At 38.5% G+C, this 24,424-nt stretch overlaps 1 protein-coding gene across 5 annotated transcripts in view; it reads right to left on the bottom strand.

Moving 5' to 3' along the window:
• Positions 1–24,424, bottom strand: part of LARS (leucyl-tRNA synthetase) — a 73,473-nt gene that overhangs the window by 40,150 nt on the left and 8,899 nt on the right. For all 5 annotated transcript variants that reach the window (XR_002481461.1, XR_002481462.1, XM_021708449.1 and 2 more), the window contains 11 exons: positions 21,814–21,901; positions 21,310–21,390; positions 17,582–17,719; positions 14,049–14,210; positions 12,818–12,930; positions 11,987–12,050; positions 10,133–10,200; positions 9,802–10,027; positions 782–869; positions 628–704; positions 16–69 (listed from right to left, as the gene is read on the bottom strand). Coding sequence is in view for 3 of the 5 variants with exons in the window: in XM_008050376.2 (XP_008048567.1) it covers positions 16–69; positions 628–704; positions 782–869; positions 9,802–10,027; positions 10,133–10,200; positions 11,987–12,050; positions 12,818–12,930; positions 14,049–14,210; positions 17,582–17,719; positions 21,310–21,390; positions 21,814–21,901 (1,159 nt within the window). In the remaining 2 variants the exon portion in view is untranslated. The remainder of the gene's footprint in view (positions 1–15; positions 70–627; positions 705–781; positions 870–9,801; positions 10,028–10,132; positions 10,201–11,986; positions 12,051–12,817; positions 12,931–14,048; positions 14,211–17,581; positions 17,720–21,309; positions 21,391–21,813; positions 21,902–24,424) is intronic.

The raw sequence follows: 24,424 nt of genomic DNA, 5'->3' as shown, positions 1-24,424 counted from the left end.
TATCTATGTACTCACCGGCTCAAATGGCAGGACCATATCATCTCTAATTCCATACTTTGCTCGTAAGGCCTACAAAAAATGTGCAAGTTAACACTAATGATCAACATTTTACTGGTATAATCACTGAGAAAAGCAACCTCCAAACTTTCTTAAAACGATTATTTGTCCTCTCCATTCAGAGTAATTTCCTAACTTAACCAAATACTTTAAGAAAAGATCTGTGACCTTTAAAAAAGTAATAGCTTAACATAGGGTTTTCATACAAAAAAGTAAAGCGAACCAAGCCCAAAACAAAATAAAACAAAAGTAATAGCTTAAGTTCCAGTGAACAGCCTAGATGATGAAACTGTAGAGCCAAAAGCAAAAATGCACAGACACATACACATCACTTAAACTGAGGCACATATTCTAGATTTCAATGAAAATGTATCATCAAATTTTTTCAAAATTCTGTGAAACATTATATTCAAAATTCAAACCACAGAAAATATATAGTCAAGAAACAGCTTAGAAATTGCAGTTCAAAGATAAATGCATAGCTCTTAGCCAAGTCCTATAGTGTAGTTTAGCAGTACCTAAACAATGAGACAGTAAAGATGAAATAAGAACAAGAAACTCAGATATTACTTGTTTTTTCTTCAAGTCTCTGAGGGCAGCAATGTCATCAGGGGAGTCAGAAGGAACGCTTGTGACCACACCAGTGCCTTATAAAAGAAAGTGTGAATTAACTAATAGAACCAAAATGTGATTACCAAAATATTTCTATAAATAAATTTTTTACCTTTATCCTCCTTAATAGTTAGCATTGGGAGAACATAGATCACCCTATATGAAGTTAAAGGTGCAGAAAGTGATGCACCAAGAATTTCCTGCATAATAAAAAGAGGCAAAGAAAATTTTTGTTACCATTAAGATTTAAAACAATGTTAATATTTTAAGTCCTGAGACACTAGCAATAAAAAAATATGTGAAGTTCAAGAGATCTACTGTACCACATGTTGACTATAGGTATAGGTAATAAGAATGTATTGTATACTTGAAAATTATACAGTTTTTGAAAGAAGGTAGATTCTTTTCCTTTTAAGAAACAGGGTCTCACTATATTACTCAGGATGGAGTACAGTGACTATTCACAGGAACAATCATAGCTTACTACATCTTCTAACTCCTGAGTTCAAGTAATCCTCCTGTCCAATCCTCCTGTCTAAGTCTCCCAAATAGCTAGGACTACAGGAACACACTGCTGCATTTGGCTTAGATTCTGATTGTTCTCACCACAGAAAATGATAAGTATGTGAGGTAACATATTTGTTAATTACCTCAATTTAGCCATTTAACAATGTATACATATTTCAAATGCATACACATTATCATGTTGTACACCACAAATATATATTATTTTCATTTGTCAATTAAAAAATATAAATATATATGAAGTTAAAAAACTCATTATTTTATACCTATTAGATAAAAAATAATTTTAAATAATTTTAATACCAAATCTGGCAATGTTAGATAAAACCAGTACACTAGTACACTGTGTGTGACATTGTACTCCTCCTGAGGAAAACAATATAGAAATCCATAGCAAGAGCCACAAAAATGTTCACATAGCTTGGACCCAGCAAAAAAAAAATATATATATATATATATTCTTAGAAAAATCTGTCTAACACTGAGTTAATTATACTAGCAAAACCTAGAAACAACTAAAGCCTTCAATTACAGAAAAATAATCTGATAAAATATGCTACAAGCACAATATGGAATACTACACATATTCATTTAAAATAATAATTGTGAAGACAAACTGAAGTAAAAGGATAGTTCTAGTTCACTTGAAAAAAAACCTGGAAGATGAAGTAACATCGGACCCACACTCTCATATGACAGCACAGCTTGCAGCTGCTAGAATGTTCCAGCTAAGGAACACACTGTCCATTCCACATTATTCTTATATACATAAGCTGCCGTTACAGAATTTGCAGTCACTTGAGTGACAAATACTGCAGCAGTTTTAAAGGTTGAAGGCTATTTTACAGTTTATAATATCCATTTTCCTCAATCCAGAATTTGCTCAAATTGACAAGGAGAGAAGTTGCATTAAGAACAGGAAAAGAACATAGTTAACTTGAGGCAGCTAGATTGTGTTTCTCCTATGGAGTAAATCAAGATAGTTTCCTCAGCACCCAGAGAGGAACAAGACCAGCAACACACCCCACAACTCTTCAAAGCAGTGATGATAACCACATAGTGCAAAGGTGAGAAAAATCCATCGACCTGAACTGGAATTGACCAGACCTTCACCAACACAGTCCACTGAGGGCCTCAGAATACAGCAGGGAAGGTGAGCAACGGGAATTCTGGAGTTCTCTGCTCCTGCCACAGACTTAGAGTGCCTGTTGAGGCCTGTGGGATTCCAGTCCTTCACAGGAAACTGCCTTACCCACAGCCATGCTCTGCCAAAGCCCATGTGGAGTGGTGCAGGAAAAAAAGCCTTAAGCAGTGCCAGTCACCATTTCCCAGGAACTCAACCCTGGAAGAGGATAGGCCCCATGGGCAACTACCTGGCTGCAGACAGTTGCCATGAGAACACCCGAGGCCCAAGGCCGGCTGCACTTTGACGTTCAGAAGGCAGGCTACCTAAGTATAGGGCAGGAAGCCAGGTGGGACTCATTGCCATGGTAACCCCTCACTCCCCAAGTAAACTCTTCTGTACCTGCCCTGAACAACAGTATTACTCCAGGGGCCTGGAACTCCCTAATCCCCACTGGGTATACTCTTGTAGAGTGCTTGAGCTCCCTCCCCAGCCCCACCCACAATCCCCTCAAGGGCTTAAAAGAGACAGAGAACTTGGGTGATCCCCGGAGCCTTCACCTAAGTCAATAGTGCAGCCCACCACATCAGATATACCTCAGTTTGGGGGAAGGCCTGGTCCCAGACTAACACCACATTCCAAGTCACTCCAATCACTCAGGACACCATGAGCCAGTGCAGGTACTGAGCACAGGACTGCCACACTGGCAATTGAGAAACTCACCACACCAAGGATATATATAACCAAGGGAACCCTACAGTGCCTACATTAGTCCCCTGCCAACATCAAATAAAAAACAGTCTACCTAAATGAGAAGGAACCAGAAAAATAATTCTGTCAATATGAGAAAACAGAGTTCTCCAACACCCCCAAAACTCTTCAGCAACAAACCCTAACCAAAATGAAAGTTTTGAAATTCCAGACTTGGAATTCAAAAGGCTGATTAAAAAATTGATCAATGAACTTCAGGAAAAAATTGAAAAGCAACAAAGAAATTCTAAAAACTATTCAGAGGTCAGCCACGGTGGCTCACACCGGTAATCCCAGCATTTTGGGAGGCCAGGGCGAGAGGACTGCTTGGGCAATTTGGCGAGACCGTGTCTCTACAATAAATCAAAAAATTAACCAGATGTGGTAGTGCTCACCTGTAGTTCCAGCTACTTGAAAGGCTGAGGCAGAAAGATCTCTGGAGCCCAGCAAGTCAAGGCTGCAGTGGCCATGAGCATGTCATTGCACTCTAGCCTGGGTGACAGAGTGAGACTCCAACTCAAAAAAAAAAAAAAACTATTCAGGGTATGAATGAGAAATTCTCTGAAGACAAAGATACCTTAAAGAAAAAGAAAAGCTGAAATTCTGGAAATGAAAGACTCATTCAGAAAAGTACAAAATGCAGTGGAAAGTTTTAACAGTAGACTAGAACAAGCAGAAGGATAAAAGGATCTCAGGACTTGAAGACAAGGCTTTTGAATTAACCCAATCAGACAACAATAAAGAATCAAGAGAACAGAACAAAATCACCAAGAAATGTCAGATTATATAAAACATACAAACCTAAGAATCATAGGTATTCCCAAGGAAGAAGAAAAAGCAACAGAAAGAAAAAAACCTATCTGAGGGGATAATGGAAGAAAACTTCTCTGGCCTTGCCAGAGACCTAAACATCCAGAAGCCCAAAGAATTCCCAGAAGGTTCATTACAAAAAGATCATCCCCAAGGCATGTAATCATCAGGTTATGCAAAGTTAATGTGAAGGAAAGAATTTTAAGAGCAGTAAGACAAAAGCATCAAATAAATTACAAAGGTAAAGCTATCAGACTAACAGCAGATTTCTCAGAAGAAACCCTACAAATCAAAAGGGGTTGGGGCCCCATCTTCAATCTCCTCATATAGAATCACAGTCAGCCAAGGATTTTGTGTCCTGTAAAACTAAGCTTAATAAATGAAGGAGAAGTGAAGTTTTTCTAAGACAAGCAAACGCTGAGGGAACTTGTCACCACTAAACCACCTCTATAAGAAATACTCAAAAGGGTCCTAAATACTAAAACAAAAGGTCAAAATACACCAGTAAAAAAATGCTGCAAATCATAAGCTCATAGAACTTATAGAACACCAACACAATAGAGAAAATAAATATATAAAGCAACCATATAACAACCAGTATGATGAATAGACTAGTACCCTATATATCATTATTAATCTGGGCAACTTAGTGAGACTTCGTCTCTACAATAAACTTTAAAAATTAACCTGGTGTGGTGGTGCATACCTGTGGTTCCAGCTACTTGGAAGGCTGAGGAGGAAGGATCACCTGAGCCCAGTAGGTCGAAGCTGCCGTGGCCATGAGTATGCCACTGCACTCCAGCCTGGGCAACAAAGTGAGACTCCGACTCAAAAAAAAAAAACCAGATCAATAAAGCAAAAAGGTAGTTCTTTGAAAAGATAAAAAAAAGTTGATAGACCAATAGGTAGAGTAATTAAGAAAAGAGAAAATTCAAATTAGCTCAATCAGAAATGAAAATGGAGATGTTACAACTGACATGACAGAAATTCAACAGATCATCTGAGACTATTATGAAAACCTTTATGCAAACAAACTAGACAATCTAGAGGAAATGGATAAATTCTTGGAAAGATACTACCCCCAACTTTGAATCAGGATGCTGTTCAGAAACTCTGAACAGATCAGTAACAAGCAGCAAGATTGAAACAATAATTAGAAGTCTCCCAACAACAACAAAAAAATTCAGGACCTGATGGACTCACAGCTGAATTCTTCTGCCAGCTCTTCAAAGAACTGGTACCAATTTTATTGAAGCTATTCCACAAAATTGAAGAGGAGAGAAACCTCCCTAACTCATTCTACAAGGCTAGAATCATTCTGATTCTGAAACCAAAGCCAGGAAAAGACACAACAAAAAAAGAAAACTACAGATCAACATCCTTTGTGAACACAGATGCAAAATCCTCAACAAAAGATTTACAAACCAAATTAAGCAGCACATTAAAAAAAAATGCATCACAGCCAAGTGGGTTTTATTCCAGGTATGCAAGAGTGGTTCAACAGACACAAATCAATAAACATGATCCACTACATAAACAGAATTAAAAACAAAAATCATATAATTTCAATAGAGACAGAAAAACCATTTGATAATATCCAGTGTCCCTTCATGATAAAAACCCTCAGCAAAATAGGCACAGAGGGAACATTTCTTAAAATAATAAAAGCCATATATAACAAACCCACAGCTAATGTCACATTTGAACAAAGAAAAGTAGCACAAGGCAAGGATGCCCACTTTCACCACTTCTATTCAGCATAGTACTGGAAGTCCTAGCTACAGCATTCAGGCAAGAAAAATAAAGGGTACCCAAATTGGAAAAGAAGAAATCAAACTATCTTTGTATACCAACAATATGATCCTAAAAACTCCTCCAAAAGACAACTGGACTTGATAAATGAAGTAGGTAAAGTTTCAGGATACTTAACCAACACACAAAAATCAGTAGCAACATATACTAATAGTGACCAAGCTGAGAATCAAACCAAGAACTCAATTCCATTTACAATAGCAGCCAAAAAGCGAAAATACCTAAAAATATATTTAACCAAGGAGATGAAAGATGTCTACAAGAACTACAAAACTCTGATGAAAGAAACTGTAGGGGACACAAAAAATGGAGAAACATCCCATACTCATAGACTGAATCAGCATTGTTAAAATGACCATATTACCCAAAGTATTCTACAGATTCAATGCAATTCCTATCAAACTACCAACATCATTTTTCACAGAATCTTTTTAAAATCCTAAAATTAATATGAATTTTTCTTTCTTCCACAAAAAAAGATCCAGAATAGCCAAAGCAATACAAAGCAAAAACAAAAACAAAAAAAGAGCTGGAGCGTCACATTACCTGACTTCAAATTATACTACAAGCCTGTAATAACCAAAACAGCATGATACTGGTACAAGAGCAGGCACATGGACCAATGGAACAGAATAGAGAATCTAGAAATAAACCCAAAGACTTATAACCAACTGATTTTAGACAAAATAGACAAAAGCATACACTGGAGAGAAGACATCCTATTTAACAAATGGTGCTGGGAAAACTGGATAGCTACATGCAGAAAAATAAAACTTGACCCCTCTCTTTCCCCATATACAAAAATTAATTCCAGATGGATTAAAGACTTAAATGTCAGACCTGAAACCATAAAAATCCTAGAAGAAAACCTAGGAAAAACTCTTCTGGACATCGGCCTAGGCAAAGAATTTATGACCCAAACCCCAAAAGCAAATGCAACAAAAATAAATAAGTGGGACTTAATTAAACTAAATGCTTCTGCACAGCAAAAAATAAATAACCAAATAAACAACTTACAGAATGAGAAAAGATATTTGCAAACTATCCGGCAAAAGACTAATATTCAGAATCTACAAAGAACTCAAATAAATCATCCTAAAAAAAGTAAATAACCCCATTACCAAGTGGACAAATGATATGAACAGACATTTCTCAAAAGAAGATATACAAGTGGCCAAGAAACATATGAAAAAATGTTCACCACTAATCACCAGAAAAATGCAAACTGAAACCACAGTGAGACCACCTTACACCAGTCAGAATGGCCATTATTAAAAAAAAATCAAAAAACAATAAATGCTGGCATAGATGCAGAGATAAGGGAACACTTATATACTATTGATAGAAGTGTAAATTAGTACAACCTCTATAGAAAGCGGTATGGAGATTTCTCAAAAAACGAAAGTAAATTTACCATTTGATCCAACAAACCTACTACTAGGTATCTATGCAAAGGAACAGAGGTCATTATATAACAAAGACGGCCGGGCTCAGTGGCTCAGCGGCTCAGCCTGTAATCCCAGAACTTTGGGAGGCCAAGGCAAGTGGATTGCCTGAGCTCACGGGTTCGAGACCCACCCAGGCAACTTGACAAGATGTCATCTCTACAATAAATCAAAAATTTGATGGGCATGGTAGCGTGCATCTGTAGTTCCGGCTACTTGGAAGGCTGAGGCAGAAGGATCGCAGGTCGAGGCTGCGGTGGCTGGAAGCATGCCACTGCACTCCAGTCTGGGTGACAGAGTGAGACTCCAACACACACAAAAAAAACAAAGACACCTGCACTTACGTGTTCATCACAGCACAATTAACAATTGCAAAGATGTAGAATCAATCTAAAATGTCCATCAATTGATCAGTGAATAATGAAAATGTGGGATATATACACTATGGAATACTATTCAGCTATCAAAAAAAAAATGAAATGCCTTTTGCAGCAACCTGGATGGAAATGGAGATGATCATCCTAGGTAAACTAACTCAGAAATAGAAAACCAAACATTGATGTTCTCACCTATAAGTGAGAGCTAAACTAGGATCTGCAAAAGCTTTATAAAGCATGATATAATGGGCATTGGAGACTCAAAAGTGGGGAGAGAAGGGATGGAGGGACCAAAACATCACCTACTGGGTACAATGTGCACAGGTAGGAGTGGTGGGTATGCTCAAAGCCCATACCAAAAATTATTTATAACCCCTAAAGCTAATGAATTTTTTTTTTAAAGTGTTCTCAAAAAAGAACAGGAAAAAAACATGTGCCACTGATACTATTCTCAACAACTTCTCAGATAAAACTCCAACATCAGGAACTAATGAGATGCAGTAGTGCACCTTACAAGTTAGGAAACAATTCAAATATCCATTAATAGAGAATTATTAAATAAGTTGTGGGACAGCCACACATAGAATACTATGTAGCAATTAAAATAAGAAGGGCCGGGCATGATGGCTCAGCCTGTAATCTCAGCACTTTGGGACGTCGAGGCAAGAGGATTGCCTGAGCCCACTGAGCAAATCGGTGAGACCTCATCTCTACAATAAAATCACAAAAAATATCCAGGCATGGTGACGTGTGTCTGCAATTCCAGCTACTTGGAAGGTTGAGGTGGAAGGATCACCTAAGCCCAGCAGGTCGAGGCTGCGGTGGCCGTGAGCATACCACTGCACTCCAGCCTGGGCAACAAGAGTGATACTCCAACTCAAAAAATAAAAAAATAAGAAGGAAGCTGTTTATGTACTGAAAAAAAGGACGGCAAAGATATAATTAACTAAAAAAGAAAGCAAGATGTGTAGAAAATAAATTTGCCACTTATGTAAAAACAAAGGGAGAAAAAATATGTATACTTTTGCTAGTATACACAAGAAATACTTCTAGAAGGATACATGAGACACAGCGATAACTACCTCTGGAAGGAGACAATGAGTGACCAGGGGCATATTTGTGTGTCTTTTGAATTGTAGGCCTTATGAATATATTACAATCTAATCAAAAAATAAGTTTACAAGATAAACAATAAAAGAGTTCAATTTAAAAGAACTGGGGGACATTGTTCTGCTGAGCTATGGTCTGGCCATGTGCTCTTTGAGCTGTGGCTGCCATGTTTTCTAAGCTTTGTCCCCCTCCTCTACCTTGGGGAGATGAATGTATCAATCTCTATCAGTATCTCTCTCTCCATTCATCATTGCTTTGCTAAGCCATGGTCTGACCATGGCTTGAGTCACAGTTGCCATGTTTCCTGGGCTTGGCCCCCTCTCCTACCTTGGGGAGGTGAATGCCCTCTTTAATTTAATTTTAATTTTTAAATAAATTATATTTTCTAATCTAAATAAATAAATGAAGAACTGGGATGGTACTCTACTCACATTTTTCTTTTAAAATTTATTTACTAAGATACTAAAGATTAGCATTCACTAAATAGGATAAAACACACTCAGAAATACTGATAATTAAGTAGATGAGCTATGTAACTGTCCTTATTTAATTAACATCAACTAAGCCTTCTTTTCAGGAAAAAAAAAACAGCTGCAAATTCTAAATTTAGTATTATCAGGAATGCAGGTAATAGCATTCAAAAAGTAATATTACATCTAATGTAGCTATTAAATCTCTTGGGGAGGACTATCTGTATTTTTTCAACCAGAGACTTACTGAATTGAAACCAGAGACTTACTGAATTCAAAAATGCTATACAATGAATACTACACGGCAAAAACAAACAACAAAAAAAGAACAGATCTACTACTACAACAGACATAAATCTCACAAATATAATGTTGAGCAAAAGAAGCTAGACACAAAACAGTATATACTTTATAATTCTATTACATAAAGTTCAAGAACAACGAATACCTGGTAAGGAGAGAGATGAGTACTCATTATGAAATGAATGTGAGAGCCTCTGGAGCACTGAAACCATGCTATATCTAGATTTTGGTGTGTCTGTATGAATGAATACACATATGAAAATGCACCAAAATATACACTTACCAGTGATACACTTTATATATACCACATGTTTAAAATCTTCTCATATGCTCTTTTCTCAAGATTCACAGTTGAAATTTTCCTCTAAATTGATGCACTAAAATAAAAAGTTGGCTCCCCAACTTACCTCCCCCATTAATTCCTTAACAACAGGCACCACACCATTGTCTTTGGTAAAGCCCTGGTATGACATATTCCTGGCTGCTCTTTGGGTACAGATGAATATGTCACCATTCACTGTCTCAAATCCAATGTACTTCATATCAGGACGAACCCAACAGTTTGTCTGTCCAAACATGGTCTCAGGTCTGAGAGTAGCAGCTACCAAGAAAATATTTTTACCTTTCAGGCCACTAAGAAGAAAAAAATATACATTTATGTTAAAAAATGCTATAGACGCTATCACAACTATTTGAAAGTTCAGAAACAATGAAGCAATAACCCTCTGGCAAACCTACCTTAATTTGGAAGGGAATGGCTCAAGTACTTTTAATTTGATTAAAGAATATTCCTGAGGTCCAACACCCTAAACAAATAAAAAAAAAATTTGAGAAACAAGACTTGGATTAAACCTACTAATCTACGTGAGAAATCTGATTCAAATTTTTTAAATGGGTTCTTTCATTGTTAGAATAATCCCTTCTTCCAGTGAAGAGACTGCCAGTAGCTTGTTGACCACATCCACACAGAAGTCCAATATGTAAGGAGAGACTAGTAGTAATCAGCCAAAAGGCTTTTGGCCAAAATGGGGTTAGAAGACACAATCTACATGAATCCCATCCCCTCACCCCCAAGGCAGGTCCTACACAGTAGTCACCAAAAACAGACACTGGGCCAGTGATCACATGATGTACATTCTAAACTTAGCTTGGTCCTCCTAATGGCTTAACCCAAGGTAGCAACAGTCTCTCTGGACCCTTCTTTCCTCATCTCTAAATAAGTATGATGTGCCTCACATGGGACTGCAATGAGGAACACGTTTAAGATAACAGATAGAAAATGCTTTGAAAATCTATGAAGTATTATTGATATTTAGGATATTGCTACAATTGGCTATGTTAAAACTCTACTGAGTCTGCTGAAGTCTCTCAAGTCATTTAAAATTTTCATAAACTCTCACTTCTCAGACAAGTTACATCAGAATTGAAGGCTGATTTTGAAAATATGTTCAAGGCCGGACATGGTGACTCAAGCCTGTAATCCCAGCACTTTGGGAAGCCAAGGTGAGAGAACCGCCTGAGCTCAGGGGTTTGAGACCAGCCTGAATAACTTGGTGAGACCTGGTACCCACAAGAGATCAAAAAATAAGCTAGTGTGATAGTGCACACCTGTAGTTCTACCTACTTGGAAGATTGAGGTGGAATGATCACCTGAGCCCAGCAGGTGCCACTGCACTCCAGCCTGGGCAACAGAGAGACTCCAACTCAAAAAAAAAAAAAAAAGAAAATATGTTCAAGGATGGTGATAAAAAATGATGCACTCCTAGGGACCCATAAGTTCAGACGCTGGCCCCGTCACTGATCTACTGTGCCAAAGTTTTAGGCAAATCACCCTTGCTTTGCTCAAGTTTTTCAGGAAATAATGTTGCTAATATATTCCACAGGAACATAGACTGAATGATGTTACGCATGGCTAAAGGTACTTGGAAATAAGCAAGTAGGTACATGATCAAACCAAGCGTAAATGGAATCTGTGTACATCAAAAGTTAGCCACGGCTCACGCCTGTAATCCCATCACTTTGGGAGGCAGAGGCGAGAGGATTCCCTGAGCCCATGGTTCGAGACCAGCCGGGCATGGTGACACATTCCTGTAGTTCCAACTACTTGGAAGGCTGAAGCGAAAGGCTTGCCCGAGCCCAGAGGACAAGGCTGCAGTGGTCATGAGCATGCCACTGCACTCCAGCCTGGGCGACAGAGTGAAACTCTGACTCAAAAAGAGAAAAAAAAAGTCACATATTTCATTATCTCTCCCCACATTCTCTTTTTAAAACTGCGCATTTTCCAGATGGTGCTTCGTATGCTGGGGCCTACCCCCAGAACTTCTGACTGAGCAATTATGGGCTGAGGCACAACAGTGTGCTTCATACAAGTGGATGCAGCTCTCCTGGGACCACTCTTAGAGTAGCAAGGTCCTAGACAAGACACAGGTACATGTATTGATATTCTGCCTCCCTTTATATACCCACCATAGTATCATGGCTATACACTTCAGCACTGCAATAAAGTTATTTTTAGTTGTCTAATCTATTTCATAAACTCTATGATCACATTAATGATTATTATAATAGCTACTCCATCTCACAAATAATCACCTCTCCAGTTTGTCTGTCATGATCCATGCAAGGCTGTCTATCTTTTGGAGAATAAATGGTATACCTAAAAAATAAACAGTAAGTAACAAGCAGGATTATAACATTCAAGCTTTATCCTACTTAATAATGTTGCTCCTAACAACTTAAAAGTAAGTCTTGTAACTAACACTTCTGAGTAAATGTTTACATTTACACCCTTGGGTCAGTTCCACTGTCAACCTAGTTATTTAATGAAAGCTTTCTACCTTCATCAAAAGTAATATTATTGAAAAAGTGCTTGAGCCCAGGAGTCTGACACCAGCTGGGCAACATAATGAGACCTTGTCTCAAATAAATAAGTGAATCAAGTAAATAAATAAATATATATTTTTAAAAACACACTAATATTAGCTTTGTAGTATAAAGCAAAAGATTATAAAGTATAAATTCATTTGTGAAATGCAAATAACTTATTTAGTCTGCATAATCAAAGAAAAATTTTAAACAACTTATAGAACAAAAGTATAAAATAAAATATAACTTACAGAACAAAAGTATAAAATAAAACATAAAATAATTATTTTTCTGCTGGAAAAGAAAAAACTTTAGTGAGATCATAACAGCCAACATTTCCCATACTTCCTGTTTCTACTGGTCACAAACACTAAATAGCTCAAAGAAATTAAAACACTGGCAAGAAAAAAAGGAAAACAAAGGACAAAAGACAATAAAAAGAAAAAAATTATTAAAAAAAGGAAAGACAATGAAAAAAAATTAGACTATGGGGTACTGGATTATAATACAGAAATTATATAATTTTTGCTTTATTATATTGAAGAAACACAAACTTACCGCTTCCCAAATTTAATTTTGCTTCTCTCTCTTAATGTTAAAAATTGCCATCTGACAAATGAATCATAGTAAGGATTAACATCAGTGGTAATGAAGGAGCGACGCCAATCTACCTATAGAAGGAAACAGAAAAGATAATTTTTGAAAAATATACAAAGTTTTTATGAATATTAATTCTTATGAATCAATTATTTATTCTTTTACTCTATTTTCCAACTTAAAATTATATCAACTAGACAGGCACATGGCTCCCACCTATAATCCTAGCAGTCTGGGAGGCAGAGGCTAGAAGATTGCCTGAGCCTAGGGGCTCGAGACCAGCCTGGACAACTTGGCAAGATCTCATCTCTGCAATAAAGTCAAAAAATTAGCCAGGTACACTGGCACATGCCTGTGGTTCCAGCTCCTAGAAGGCTGAGGAGGAAGGATCACCTGAGCCCGGCAGGTCAAAGACTGCAGTGACCGTGAGCATGCCACTGCACTCAGCCTGGGCCTGCTTACTAAATGTATAATTAATGTGTTTTTAAACATACACTTGAATATATGTTAATATATTAACAAAAAATATAGAAATAATAATAAATTAAGAAAACAAACTTAAATACTACCTTTATGTATCCCTAAATATTCAAATTAAGCTTTGGCTTCTTCATATTCTTTAAATAAAACTCATTTCTATCAACTGTTAATATATCAATATACATTACAATACAATAAATATTAAAGGATTCATTCCTTATATTGAGGTGCACTGGGTTCTAATCTAACAAAAATAGTACCAAGTCTTTACCAGCATGCAAGTGAAATAAATCTCACATAATCATGCAAATAAACACGCAGTTACCTTGGAGATATTACAGGGTTGGTTCCAAACTGCCTCAATAAAGTGAGTCACATGAATTATTTGGTTTCCCAGGGCATATAAAAGTTAGGTTTAGGCTAGGAGCAATGGATCACACCTGTATTCTCAGCCCCTTGGGAGGATAAAGTTGGAGGATTACTTGAGTCCAAGAGTTCAAGATCAGCCTAGGCCAATTAACAAGATCTCATCTCTACAAGAATAAAAAAATTAGCCAGGCATGGTGGCGTGCACCTGTAGCGCTAGCTACTTTTGAGGCTGAGGTAGAAGGGTCACCTGAGCACAGGAGGTTGAGGTTGCAGAGAACTGTGATCGGGTCACTGCCTCCAACCTGGTAAAGAGTGAGATCTCAACTCAAAAATAATAACATACCTTCAAACCCATTCTCTTTAGATCTTGAATAGCCAGTGGTGGGAAATAATCAAGCCAATGTTCTGCTTCAGAAAATTTTACTATCTCTTCCTCAGACAGACCAAGGGATTTCATAATGCTCCACTGGTATTTAGAAGATCCACCTTTAGCAACAGCTTTACTCTGAAAATAATAGACAAAAACAAACTCCATCAAAGAATAACCAACACTCCAGGAAAAAAAAAAGAATAATCAACAATTGCTTAACATTCCAGGACCACAGTAATATTAGGTCAATAATCACATTGGGTAATTTTTTAAATTGTAAAACAAAGCTACTCACAAGAGTTTCCTCCTTTTCCAATATTTACCAATATCAAAAAGACAAATGCCAGGGGTCGAAGGTAGGGAACTGTGTTAAACTATACAAGTATAAACAGGCAGCATAAGTGAATTTTAGGGGTGACAGAACTGCTCTGTATGGTACTGTGCTGGTAGAAACATGATGCCATACATTTGTCAAACCTGCAAAGCTATACACCACAAAGAGTAAATTTTACTATATATAAATTTCTTAAAAACTTAACCAGAATTTTGGAAGAATCTAAAGTGGAATGCAGATTGTGACAAATGTATCTAACTGGATTACAAACACATGACATCGCTACACTGAAGTGGGAGGCAGAAGAAAGGAGCTGATCTATGCAATTTTGAAAAACAATGTATTGACCAGATTCTAAAAACAAAAATAACTATATACAAACACTGTACTTTAGGTGGTAATACTGCTTCTCCCAGCATATAGGTTGGTAATTCTGAAAACTACTTTACTAGTAGACTAGGATTGAACAAGTAAATATACTATAGATATCAAGAGCCAGGTTTCTCACTGCTGTAGTAAGATGTCACAAATAAGCGAAAATTTTCAATGGCCAAAGCTAGAACAATTTAACACAAATTATGGTATTATTAACAACCACCACAAAAAACCCAGCAGCCAGATGTGGTTTTGAGTGCCTATAGTCTCAGTTACCCAGGAGGTTGAAGTGGGAGAATTGCTTGAGCACAGAAGTTCAGGGCCAGCCTGGGCACTGCCCAGCAAGATCCTGTATCTTAAAACACATACATGCCAGGCACAGTGGCTCATACCAACACATTGGCAGGCGGAGGAGAGAGAGAACTACCTGTATGTGCGTGGTGTCCACAGACACTGCGGAGGAGAGAGAACACGCCTGACTAGCCTGGGCAACTTGGCGAGGCCTCGTCTCTCCAAAAATAAAAAATTTGACCAGGCATGGTGGCTCAAGCCTGTAATCCCAGCACTTTGGGAGACTGAGGTGAGGGGAGTGCCTGAGCCCACGGGTTCAAGAAAAGCCTGGACAACTTGGCGAGACCTCATCTCTATAATAAAAAAAAATAAATTGGCCAGGCTCGGTGGCTCAGCCTGTAATCCCGTGCCTTTGGGAGGCTGAGGTGAGTGGATTGCCTGAGCCCGCGGGTTTGAGACCCGCCTGGGCAGCGAGACCTCATCTCTATAATAAATCAAAAAATCAGCCGGGCATGGTAGCACATGCCTGTAATTCTGGCTACTTGGAAGGCTGAGGCGGAAGGATCGTTGGAGCCCAGCAGGTCGAGGTTGCGGTGGCCGGGAGCGGCCACTGCACTCCAGTCTGGGCGACAGAGTGAGACTCCAACTCAAAAAAAAAAGAAATTAGCCAGTGGTAGCACGCACCTGTAGTTCTGGCTACTTGGAAGGCTGAAGAGGAAGGATCATCTGAGGACAACAGGTCAATGCTGGGTTGGCTGTGAGCACGCTATTGCACTCCAGCCTGGGCGATGGAGTGAGACTCCAATTCAAAAAAAAAAAAAATTAAGCAGGTGTGGTGGCACATGCCTGTAGTTCCAGCAACTTGGAAAGCTAAGGCAGAAAAATCGCCTGAGCCTAGCAAGTCGAGGCTGTGGTAGCTGTGAGTATGCACTGTACTCTAGCCTGAGTGACAGAGTGAGACTCTAATACAAAAAATAAACAAATAACACCACACACATACAACACACACAGAAACACAAATAACAACAACAACAACAAAACCTCTACTATACTGGATTATAACCTAAAGAATAAAAATACCCATGACTTCATACTGATATAAAATAAAATAAATTTCAATGGGAAAAATAAAATATTTACAGTAGAAAAATCTGGCAGATACCACCTTAATTAACCAAATGATCATGTTTAACAGCTCCAATAATAAAACATATCAACATCATATACTCCCTGATATGATGCATTGAGAGGGACACACTACCTCTCTAATATTCTTCCCCAAAATTAGTACTCTCAACCTAACAATGAGAAAGCATCAGACGAGTCCAAAGTGAGGGAGAGTCTATAATTATCTGACCCGTATTCTTTAAAAGTATCAAAGTCAGTCAGGCTCGTTGGCTCAGCCTGTAATCCCGTGCCTTTGGGAGGCTGAGGTGAGTGGATTGCCTGAGCCCGCGGGTTGGAGACCTGCCTGGGCAACTTGGTGAGACCTCATCTCTACAATAAATCAAAATGAGCCGGGCGTGGTAGCACACGCCTATAGTTCCAGCTACTTGGACGGCTGAGGTAGAAGGATCACTGGAGCCCAGCAGGTCGAGGCTGCGGTGGCCAGGAGTGGCCACTGTACTCCAGTCTGGGCAACAGAGTGAGACTCCAACTCAAAAAAAATAAAAATAAAAGTGTCAAAGTCATGGAAGAGAATGAAAGACAGAGAAGGCACATGCCTGTAATCCCAGCATAGTGGGAAGCTGAGGTGGGAAGATCACTTGAGCCCAAGAATTCAAGACCAGCCTGGGCAACACAGCAGGACCCTATCTCTACAAAAAATGCAAAAATTAGCAGGGTGTGGTGACACATATCTGTAGTCCCAGCTCCTCCAGGAGGCTGAGGCAGGAGGTTTGCTTGAGCCCAGGAATTCAAGGCTGTAGTAGACTATAATTGCATCACTGCATTCCAGCATGGGCAACAGAGCAAGAGTCTGTCTCTTCAACAACAACAAAAAAAAGACAGAGAAGACAGGGAAGCATACTAAGGAGACATGATAACTAAATGCAATATGGGGTTGTAGACTAGACTTTGAACAGAAAAGGACATTGGTGAAAAGCCAGTAAAATCCAAATGAAGTTCATAGTTTAGTATATAGCAGTATACTTTTGTTAATTCATTAGTTTTAAAGATTGTGCCACTGTCACATAAGATATAACATTAGGCGAACAGATGATGATCACAAGGGAACTGATTTCTCTATACTATCTTGCAACTCTTCTATAAATCTAAAATTATTGCAAAATAAAGAAAATGTTTAAAATGCAACAGGAAATTCAGAAAGATAATGTTTTGCTTTGATGCTATTTAAAAGTTTCTGAGCACATTAAAAAAAAGGAAGAAAAAAATTACTGATCATATTTTATGTGCCAGGTACTATGTTAGTATTAGAATGCACATACAAATCAAAAAAATACAAACATAAAACTTCAACAAATATACACATCAGCCACCACCAGACCTTTTTTCCTTTAGCTTTATCCTTAATTATCATCTCTTCTGTTTTAACACTGGTCTCTTCCTCTTCCTCTTCTTCATCTGGAAAATCAGGGGGGCATCCATAGAGCTCTATCTCTCTTTTCAGCTTGTCAGCACATGCCTATGACAGAACATTGGAGAGAGTAAAGTTTAAAATTCACGGGAGACACATAAGAGTTTTTGGTTGTTTTTACGGTCAAGTAAAATTGACTCTCTCTGAAATTTTCTACAATATGTCTATACATATGGGGATCATTATAAAAAACTGAAAGGATACAAGTCATGTACCTCAAATTTCACTAATTTATGAGTTAGTATTTTACCTCATTTATACTCAGCAAGCATTTGCTCAACACTCAGAGTACTCATGTAGTATACTATAGGCTAGTCAATAGAAGTAAGTATAAAAACATATATGATATATTATCATTTTGAATAGCAACATTAATAAGTGTTTCTCAATTTAAAGATTACTGTAGGCTTCACACAGTGGCTCATCCCTGTAATCCTATGACTTTGGGAGGGCAAAGAAGGAAGACTGCTTGAAGCCAGGAGTTTGAGACAAGCCTGGGCAACATACTGAGACCTCGTTTCTACAAAAAAAAACATCAAAAAAATTAGCCAGGAGCACACCTGTGGTCCCAGCTACCCAGGAGGGTTAGGCAGGAGGATCACCTGAGCCCAGAAGGTCGAGGCTGTGGTGAGCTGATTGTGCCACTGCACTCCAGCCTGGATGACAGAGTGAGACTCCAACTCAAATTAATAATAACAATAAAATAAAGATTACTGTATATATATATATACACACACACACACACACACACACACACACACACACACACACCCCTCTCTCTCTATCAGTTATCACTACAAGCCTGGTAGGGAAATAAGGCAGTTGTCAAGTCAGAAAACAGACACAGAAATTAAGTGATTTATCCAAGGTTATAGAGCCAGGAAGTTATAAGACAACATTAAACCCAGACTTTTCACCCCAACTTTTATCAATTATACCATAATGAATCCGTTATCAGAAGCAAACATGAGCCGGGAGTGGTAGCTCATGTCTGTAATCCTAGCACTTTAGGAGGCTGAAGCAAAAGGACTGCCTGAGCCTAGGGACTCAAGACCAGTCTGGGCAATTTGATGAGACAGCATCTCTACAACAAATCAAGAAAAATCAGCTGACAGCACAAGCCTGTAGTTCCAGCTTCTTGAAAGGCTAAGGTAGAAGGATCGCCTGAGCCCAGTATGTTGAAGTTGCAGTGGCCATGAGTGTGCCGCTGCACCCCATTCCTGGGCGAAAGAGACTCCAACTCAGAAAAAACCCAAAGATGACACCAAGTAGACAGTGTTAAAGTTATCAGAAAAATGAGGATAGAATTGAGAATTTTTAAAAGGAAGGTGCTCTTCTATGCAGAAGAATTTCAGTAAAGGAGGAAAGAACCATACAATTAGAAAGTCACTGTTTTGTAACCACTAATACAATAATTGAAACAGGAGAGGATCACCAAAGATGCTAAAACCTCTTGAGTAACAGGATATTCAGAGGCTCTCAAAGTATTATTCCACAGATTATTTTTTAATTACAAGAGAAAAAAGTCACCTTTATAATGAAGAAATCTGAGCAGGAATAACAATATCATGAAAATTGGACAAACTACCATTATACAATTTGTAATATGATACAATACAAAAATTTACACTTCACCAGTGAAGTATTCTTGTCAAAATATTTAGCCCAAACATGCAGGAACAATCAGAAAATTCACATCAGGGGACATTCTACAAAATAATTAGCTTAGACTCTTTAAAAACATCAATACCATGACAAACTACTAAAAGATACTGAGGAGAACTGATAACTAAATGTAATGTGCAATCTACAAAACAAAAAGTTAAAAATAGCCAGGCATCATGGCTCATGCCTATAATTCCAGCACTCTGAAGGATTTCCTGAGCCCAGGGGTTTGAGACCAGCCTGGGCAACTTGGTGAGACCTCATCTCTACAATACATAAAAAAATTAGCTGGGCGTGGTGGTGCACACCTGTAGATCCAGATATTTAGAGGCTGAGGCAGAAGAATCGCCTGAGCCCAGCAGGTCAAGGCTACAGTAGCTGTAATAATGCCACTGAACTCCAGCCTGGGCAACAGAGTGAGACTCCAACTCAAAAAAAAAAAAAAAAAAAAAAAAAACAAGTGGGCCAGGCTTGGTGGCTCAGCCTGCAATCCCAGCACTTTGGGAGGCCGAGGCAAGTGGATTGCCCAAGCTCACAAGTTTGAGACCAGCCCAGGCAACTTGGGGAGACCTCGTCTCTACAATAAGTCAAAAAATTAGCCAGGCATGGTAGTGCAGGCCTGTAGTTCTGGCTACTTGGAAGGCTGAGGTGAAAGGATTGCTGGAGCCCAGCAGGTCGAAACTGGGGTGGCTGTAAGAGTGTGTGACTGCACTCAGGCCTGGGCAACAGAGTGAGACTCCTACTCAAAAAACACAACAAAACAAAACAAATGCTGTTTCTTCTTTTAATCAATTTTCACTATAATAAATTCAACTCAAGGCCAGGCATGGCATCTTACACCTATAATCTCAGAACTTTGGGAGGCCAAGGTGGGAGGAGACTCCTTGAGCCCAGAAGTTCAAGATCAGCCTAGGCAACATAGTGAGATCTTGCCTCTACTAAAAATTTAAAAATTAGGCCGGGCTCGGTGACTCAGCCTGTAATCCCAACACTTTGGAAGGCCAAGGTGAGTGGATTGCCTAAGCCCATGGGTTCAAGATCAGCTCAGGCAACTTGGTGAGATCTCGTCTCTACAATAAATAAAAAATTAGCCAGGCATGGTAGCACTTGCTTGTAGTTCCGGCTACTTGGAAAGCTGAGGCAGAAGGATCGCCAGAGCCCAGCAGGTCGAGCCGGGGTGGCCATGAGTGTGCCATTGTACTCCAGCCTGGGCGACAGAGTGAGACTCCAACTCAAAAAAAAAAAAATTAGCTGGGTGTGGTGGTACACACCTATAGTCCCAGCTACTTGGGAGGCTGAGGTGGGAGGATCGCTTGAGACCTGGAGTTCAGGCTATAGTGAGCAGTGATTGTGCCACAGCACTCCAGCCTGGATGACAGAGTGAGACCCACACTAAAAAAAAAAATAATAATAACCAAAAGACATTAAAATTATTTAGTAATCACTTAGACCATAATGTGTGCCCTTTCTTTAAACACTTCTTCAAATGCTGTTTCCTTTTTAATTAATTTTCACTATAATAAATTCAACTCAAGGTCAGGCATGAAGGCTCATGCCTATAATCCCAGCACTTTGAGAAGCCAAGGCAGGAGGATCACTTGAACCTAGGTGTTCAAAACCAACCTAGGCAGCAGAGCAAGACCTCATCTATACAAAAAAATTAAAAAATTAACCGGCTATGGTGACACATGCCTGTAATTCTAGTTACTTGGGAGGCTGAGGTGGGAGGATCATCTGAACTCAGAAGGTCGAGGCTGTGGTAAGCTGTTATCGTGCCACTACACTCCAGCCTGGGTGACAGAGCAAGACACTGTCTCTCAAAAAGATAAAAAATAAATAAATTCAACTTCTTTCACAAACACTTTTACAAAATACAGCAGTGTTTGAAAATCCTATTTTAAGTTCTCAAAACAGATATTACAATTTGCTCCAAGCTAAAAAAAAGTAGAAAGCAATCCTGTAAGTAATCTTACCTTAATAGGCATCCCAGTACAGTGCAAGCCAAAGGGAAACAGACAACGTTTTCCTTTCAATCGTTGGTAACCAACTGCAAACTACAGAAAGAAAATTAAATTTAAATTACAAATCTAAATGCCAAATACAAAATGTTGACTTTTCACACAAAAAATCACACAAAAAAATTAGCTTACTTTTCCTCTTCTCATCTCCCTTTAGAATACCAGCTAGATTTTAGTCATTCCAAAATTGTAGTGCACTGCCCTTTTTTTCTGTCTGTTCACTAACCTTGGAATTACTTTAGAACACACATATGTGCCCAGACTCCTGCACACATGTACACACATGAAATATAAAACTTAAATATAAACATTAACTTATTTAAGCATAAAAATGTGCTTTAAATTAAGGAATTCTAAGTTCCCTAAAAACGAAATAATTTCTATAGATGTTATTTTCTTCAAAACAATATTTACTAAAGACTTTCCTTCTGATTATATTAAACATAAAAGAAGTTTTACCTCACATTTGGAGAAAGAAAACGTGTGTCCCAAATGAAGGCGTCCATTCATATAAGGATATGGGAAGGTTACAAAGTACTTGCTCTTGCTGCAAAACAGTTATGTGAAAAAGAAAGGACAGAAGATAAATTGGTGAGTTCCTTTTACAACAAGGGAGTAGGATGAAGAGTATGTGTGATATCAATAACTTATTTAAATTTTAGTTTCTTAAAAGATATTTAAGCCGGGTGGGGTGACTCAAGCATGTAGTCCCAGCACTTTGGGAGGCCGAGACGAAAGGACTGCCTGAGACCAGGGGTTTGAGACTAGCCTGGGTAACTTGGTGAGACCTTGTCTCTACAATAAATAAATTTTTTTTAAAAATTAGCTGGAACCGGGCTCGGTGGCTCAGCCTGTAATCCCGCGCCTTTGGAAGGCTGAGGTGAGTGGATTGCCTGAGCCCGCAGGTTCGAGACCCGCCTGGGCAGTGAGACCTCATCTCTACAATAAATCAAAAAAAAAATCAGCCGGGCGTGGTAGCACATGCCTGTAATTCCGGCTACTTGGAAGGCTGAGGCAGAAGGATCACCGGAGTCCAGCAGGTCGAGGCTGTGATGGCCGGGAGCGGCCACTGCACTCCAGTCTCGGTGACAGAATGAGACTCCAACTCAAAAAAAAAAAAAAATGAGCTGGGTGTGGTGGCATGCACCTGTAGTTCCAGCTACTTGGAAGGCTGAAGCAGAAGGATCACCTGAGCCCAAAAAGTCGAGGCTGTGGTGGCTGTGAGCATGCCACTGCACTCTATAGCCTAGACAACGGAGTGAGACTCCAACTCAAAAATTAAAAATAAAAATAAAAGACATTTAAAGCTCTTTGAAGTTAAAACTTACTTTTGATTGAGAAAAAATAAGACATTTATCCATGACTATCAAGAAATGAATATCCTTACAGCAAATACTGAAAGTTCAACTTAAGCTAAAATACTTAAGTAAAGATAATTTACTAAAAATAATTCTTTAATACTCTTAGGAATCTGTACTAACTTACTGTTTTACTGATCAAATGAGATTTATTTTCACTACATACATAAAAAGCAGCTAAAAGTCCCTCAGGTAATATGAAACATCCTCATAAGTGGCAGATCACTTAAAAATCAGCTTTTTAATTTTTTCTAACAAAGTATACCTACCATATATATTATGTTATAAAGCATAATAAAATGAACACACATAAACATACCATTTGACTATGAGCCCACCACTGAAGCTACCTGTGTTCTTCCTCACTCACCCACCAAAGATAACCAACATTCTGAAATTTGCTTTTATATCATGCCTTTGTTTCTTAATAGCTTGCACATATGCCCATGCCCTTACACAATTTATCATCTAGTTTCACTAACTTTTGAGCTTTATACAAAAAGAGTTCGAATTCTGCAATCTGCTTTCTTCAATGATCACATTACCAATTTTCATCAGTATTGCACATACCTCTAGTCCATTGTCTTTCACTAAACAAAGCAGCTTTTTAGTTCACTTCTAATTATGTTAAATTACCTTAAAGTTAACCAAATTTCTAGAACCAAATAGAAGCTTCAAATTATAGCTTAAAGTATAATTCCAGAAATTTTGTGTTACAGTAATTTCTTTTTTTTTTTTTTTTTTAAGTGAGAAAGTAGAATTTATTGAGAGGACAGAAAAGCTCCCACATGGGAGGGGATCTTTTTTCCTTAAAAAAAAAAAATTCTTTACTGTAGCTCAGTAGCAAGGAGCATGAGACTTTGGAAACAGAAAGTCCTAAAAGCAAGCCTAAGCCCTGTCAGTTCCTAGTGATCTAACTTTGAACTAGTTATTTACTGTCTTTGTGCCTCAGTTTCCTCCTCCGTAAAACAGGGATTTTTAAAAAGTGTTAACTGGCAAGGCATGGTGGCTCAGCCTGTAACCCCAGCACTTTGGGTGGTCGAGGCAAGAGGACTACCTGAACCCGGGGGTTCAAGACCAGACTGGGCAACTTGATGAGACCGCGTCTCTACAATAAATCACAAAAACTAGCTGGGTGTGGTGGCATGTGTCTGTAGTTCCAGCTACTTGGAAGGCTGAGGTAGAAGGATCGCCTAAGTCCAGCAGGTCAAGGCTGCGGTGGCCATGAGCATGGAACTGCACTCCAGCCTGGTCGACAAGAGTGAGACTCAAACTCAAAAAAAAAAAAAAACACAAAAAAGTGCTAACCTTGAAGCGTAATTAAGAAGATTAAATGAGAATATGAATGAAAAAAACCTGGCATGTTTCCTAGGATACAGTGTCCAATGTTAGCTTACTATTATTATTATTGTTATCAATGTATTTCCTCAATTCACAAAGCACATTTTTGCACATTTTGACATATCTGAACATGGGATGCATCTTATAATTGACATATATATTTATTGTGCACCATACTGGGGGCTGTTTTGTTTTTGTTTTTCCTAAATATCATATCATTATCTACAGTTTGTCTTAAAATGAATATCTTAGCACCAACGCAATAAAATATGTATGAAATAATATCTTCAAATATAGAAATGCTTCAAGATTTTTTTTTTTTTTTGAGTTGGAGTCTTATTCCGTCGCCCAGACTGGAGTACAGTGGCCGC

Source organism: Carlito syrichta, unplaced genomic scaffold (assembly GCF_000164805.1).
Source record: "Carlito syrichta isolate Samal-C Ts95f unplaced genomic scaffold, Tarsius_syrichta-2.0.1 Scaffold59884, whole genome shotgun sequence".
In the NCBI taxonomy this organism is placed as follows: domain Eukaryota; kingdom Metazoa; phylum Chordata; class Mammalia; order Primates; family Tarsiidae; genus Carlito; species Carlito syrichta.
This window is presented reverse-complemented; position numbering and strand designations above follow the sequence as displayed.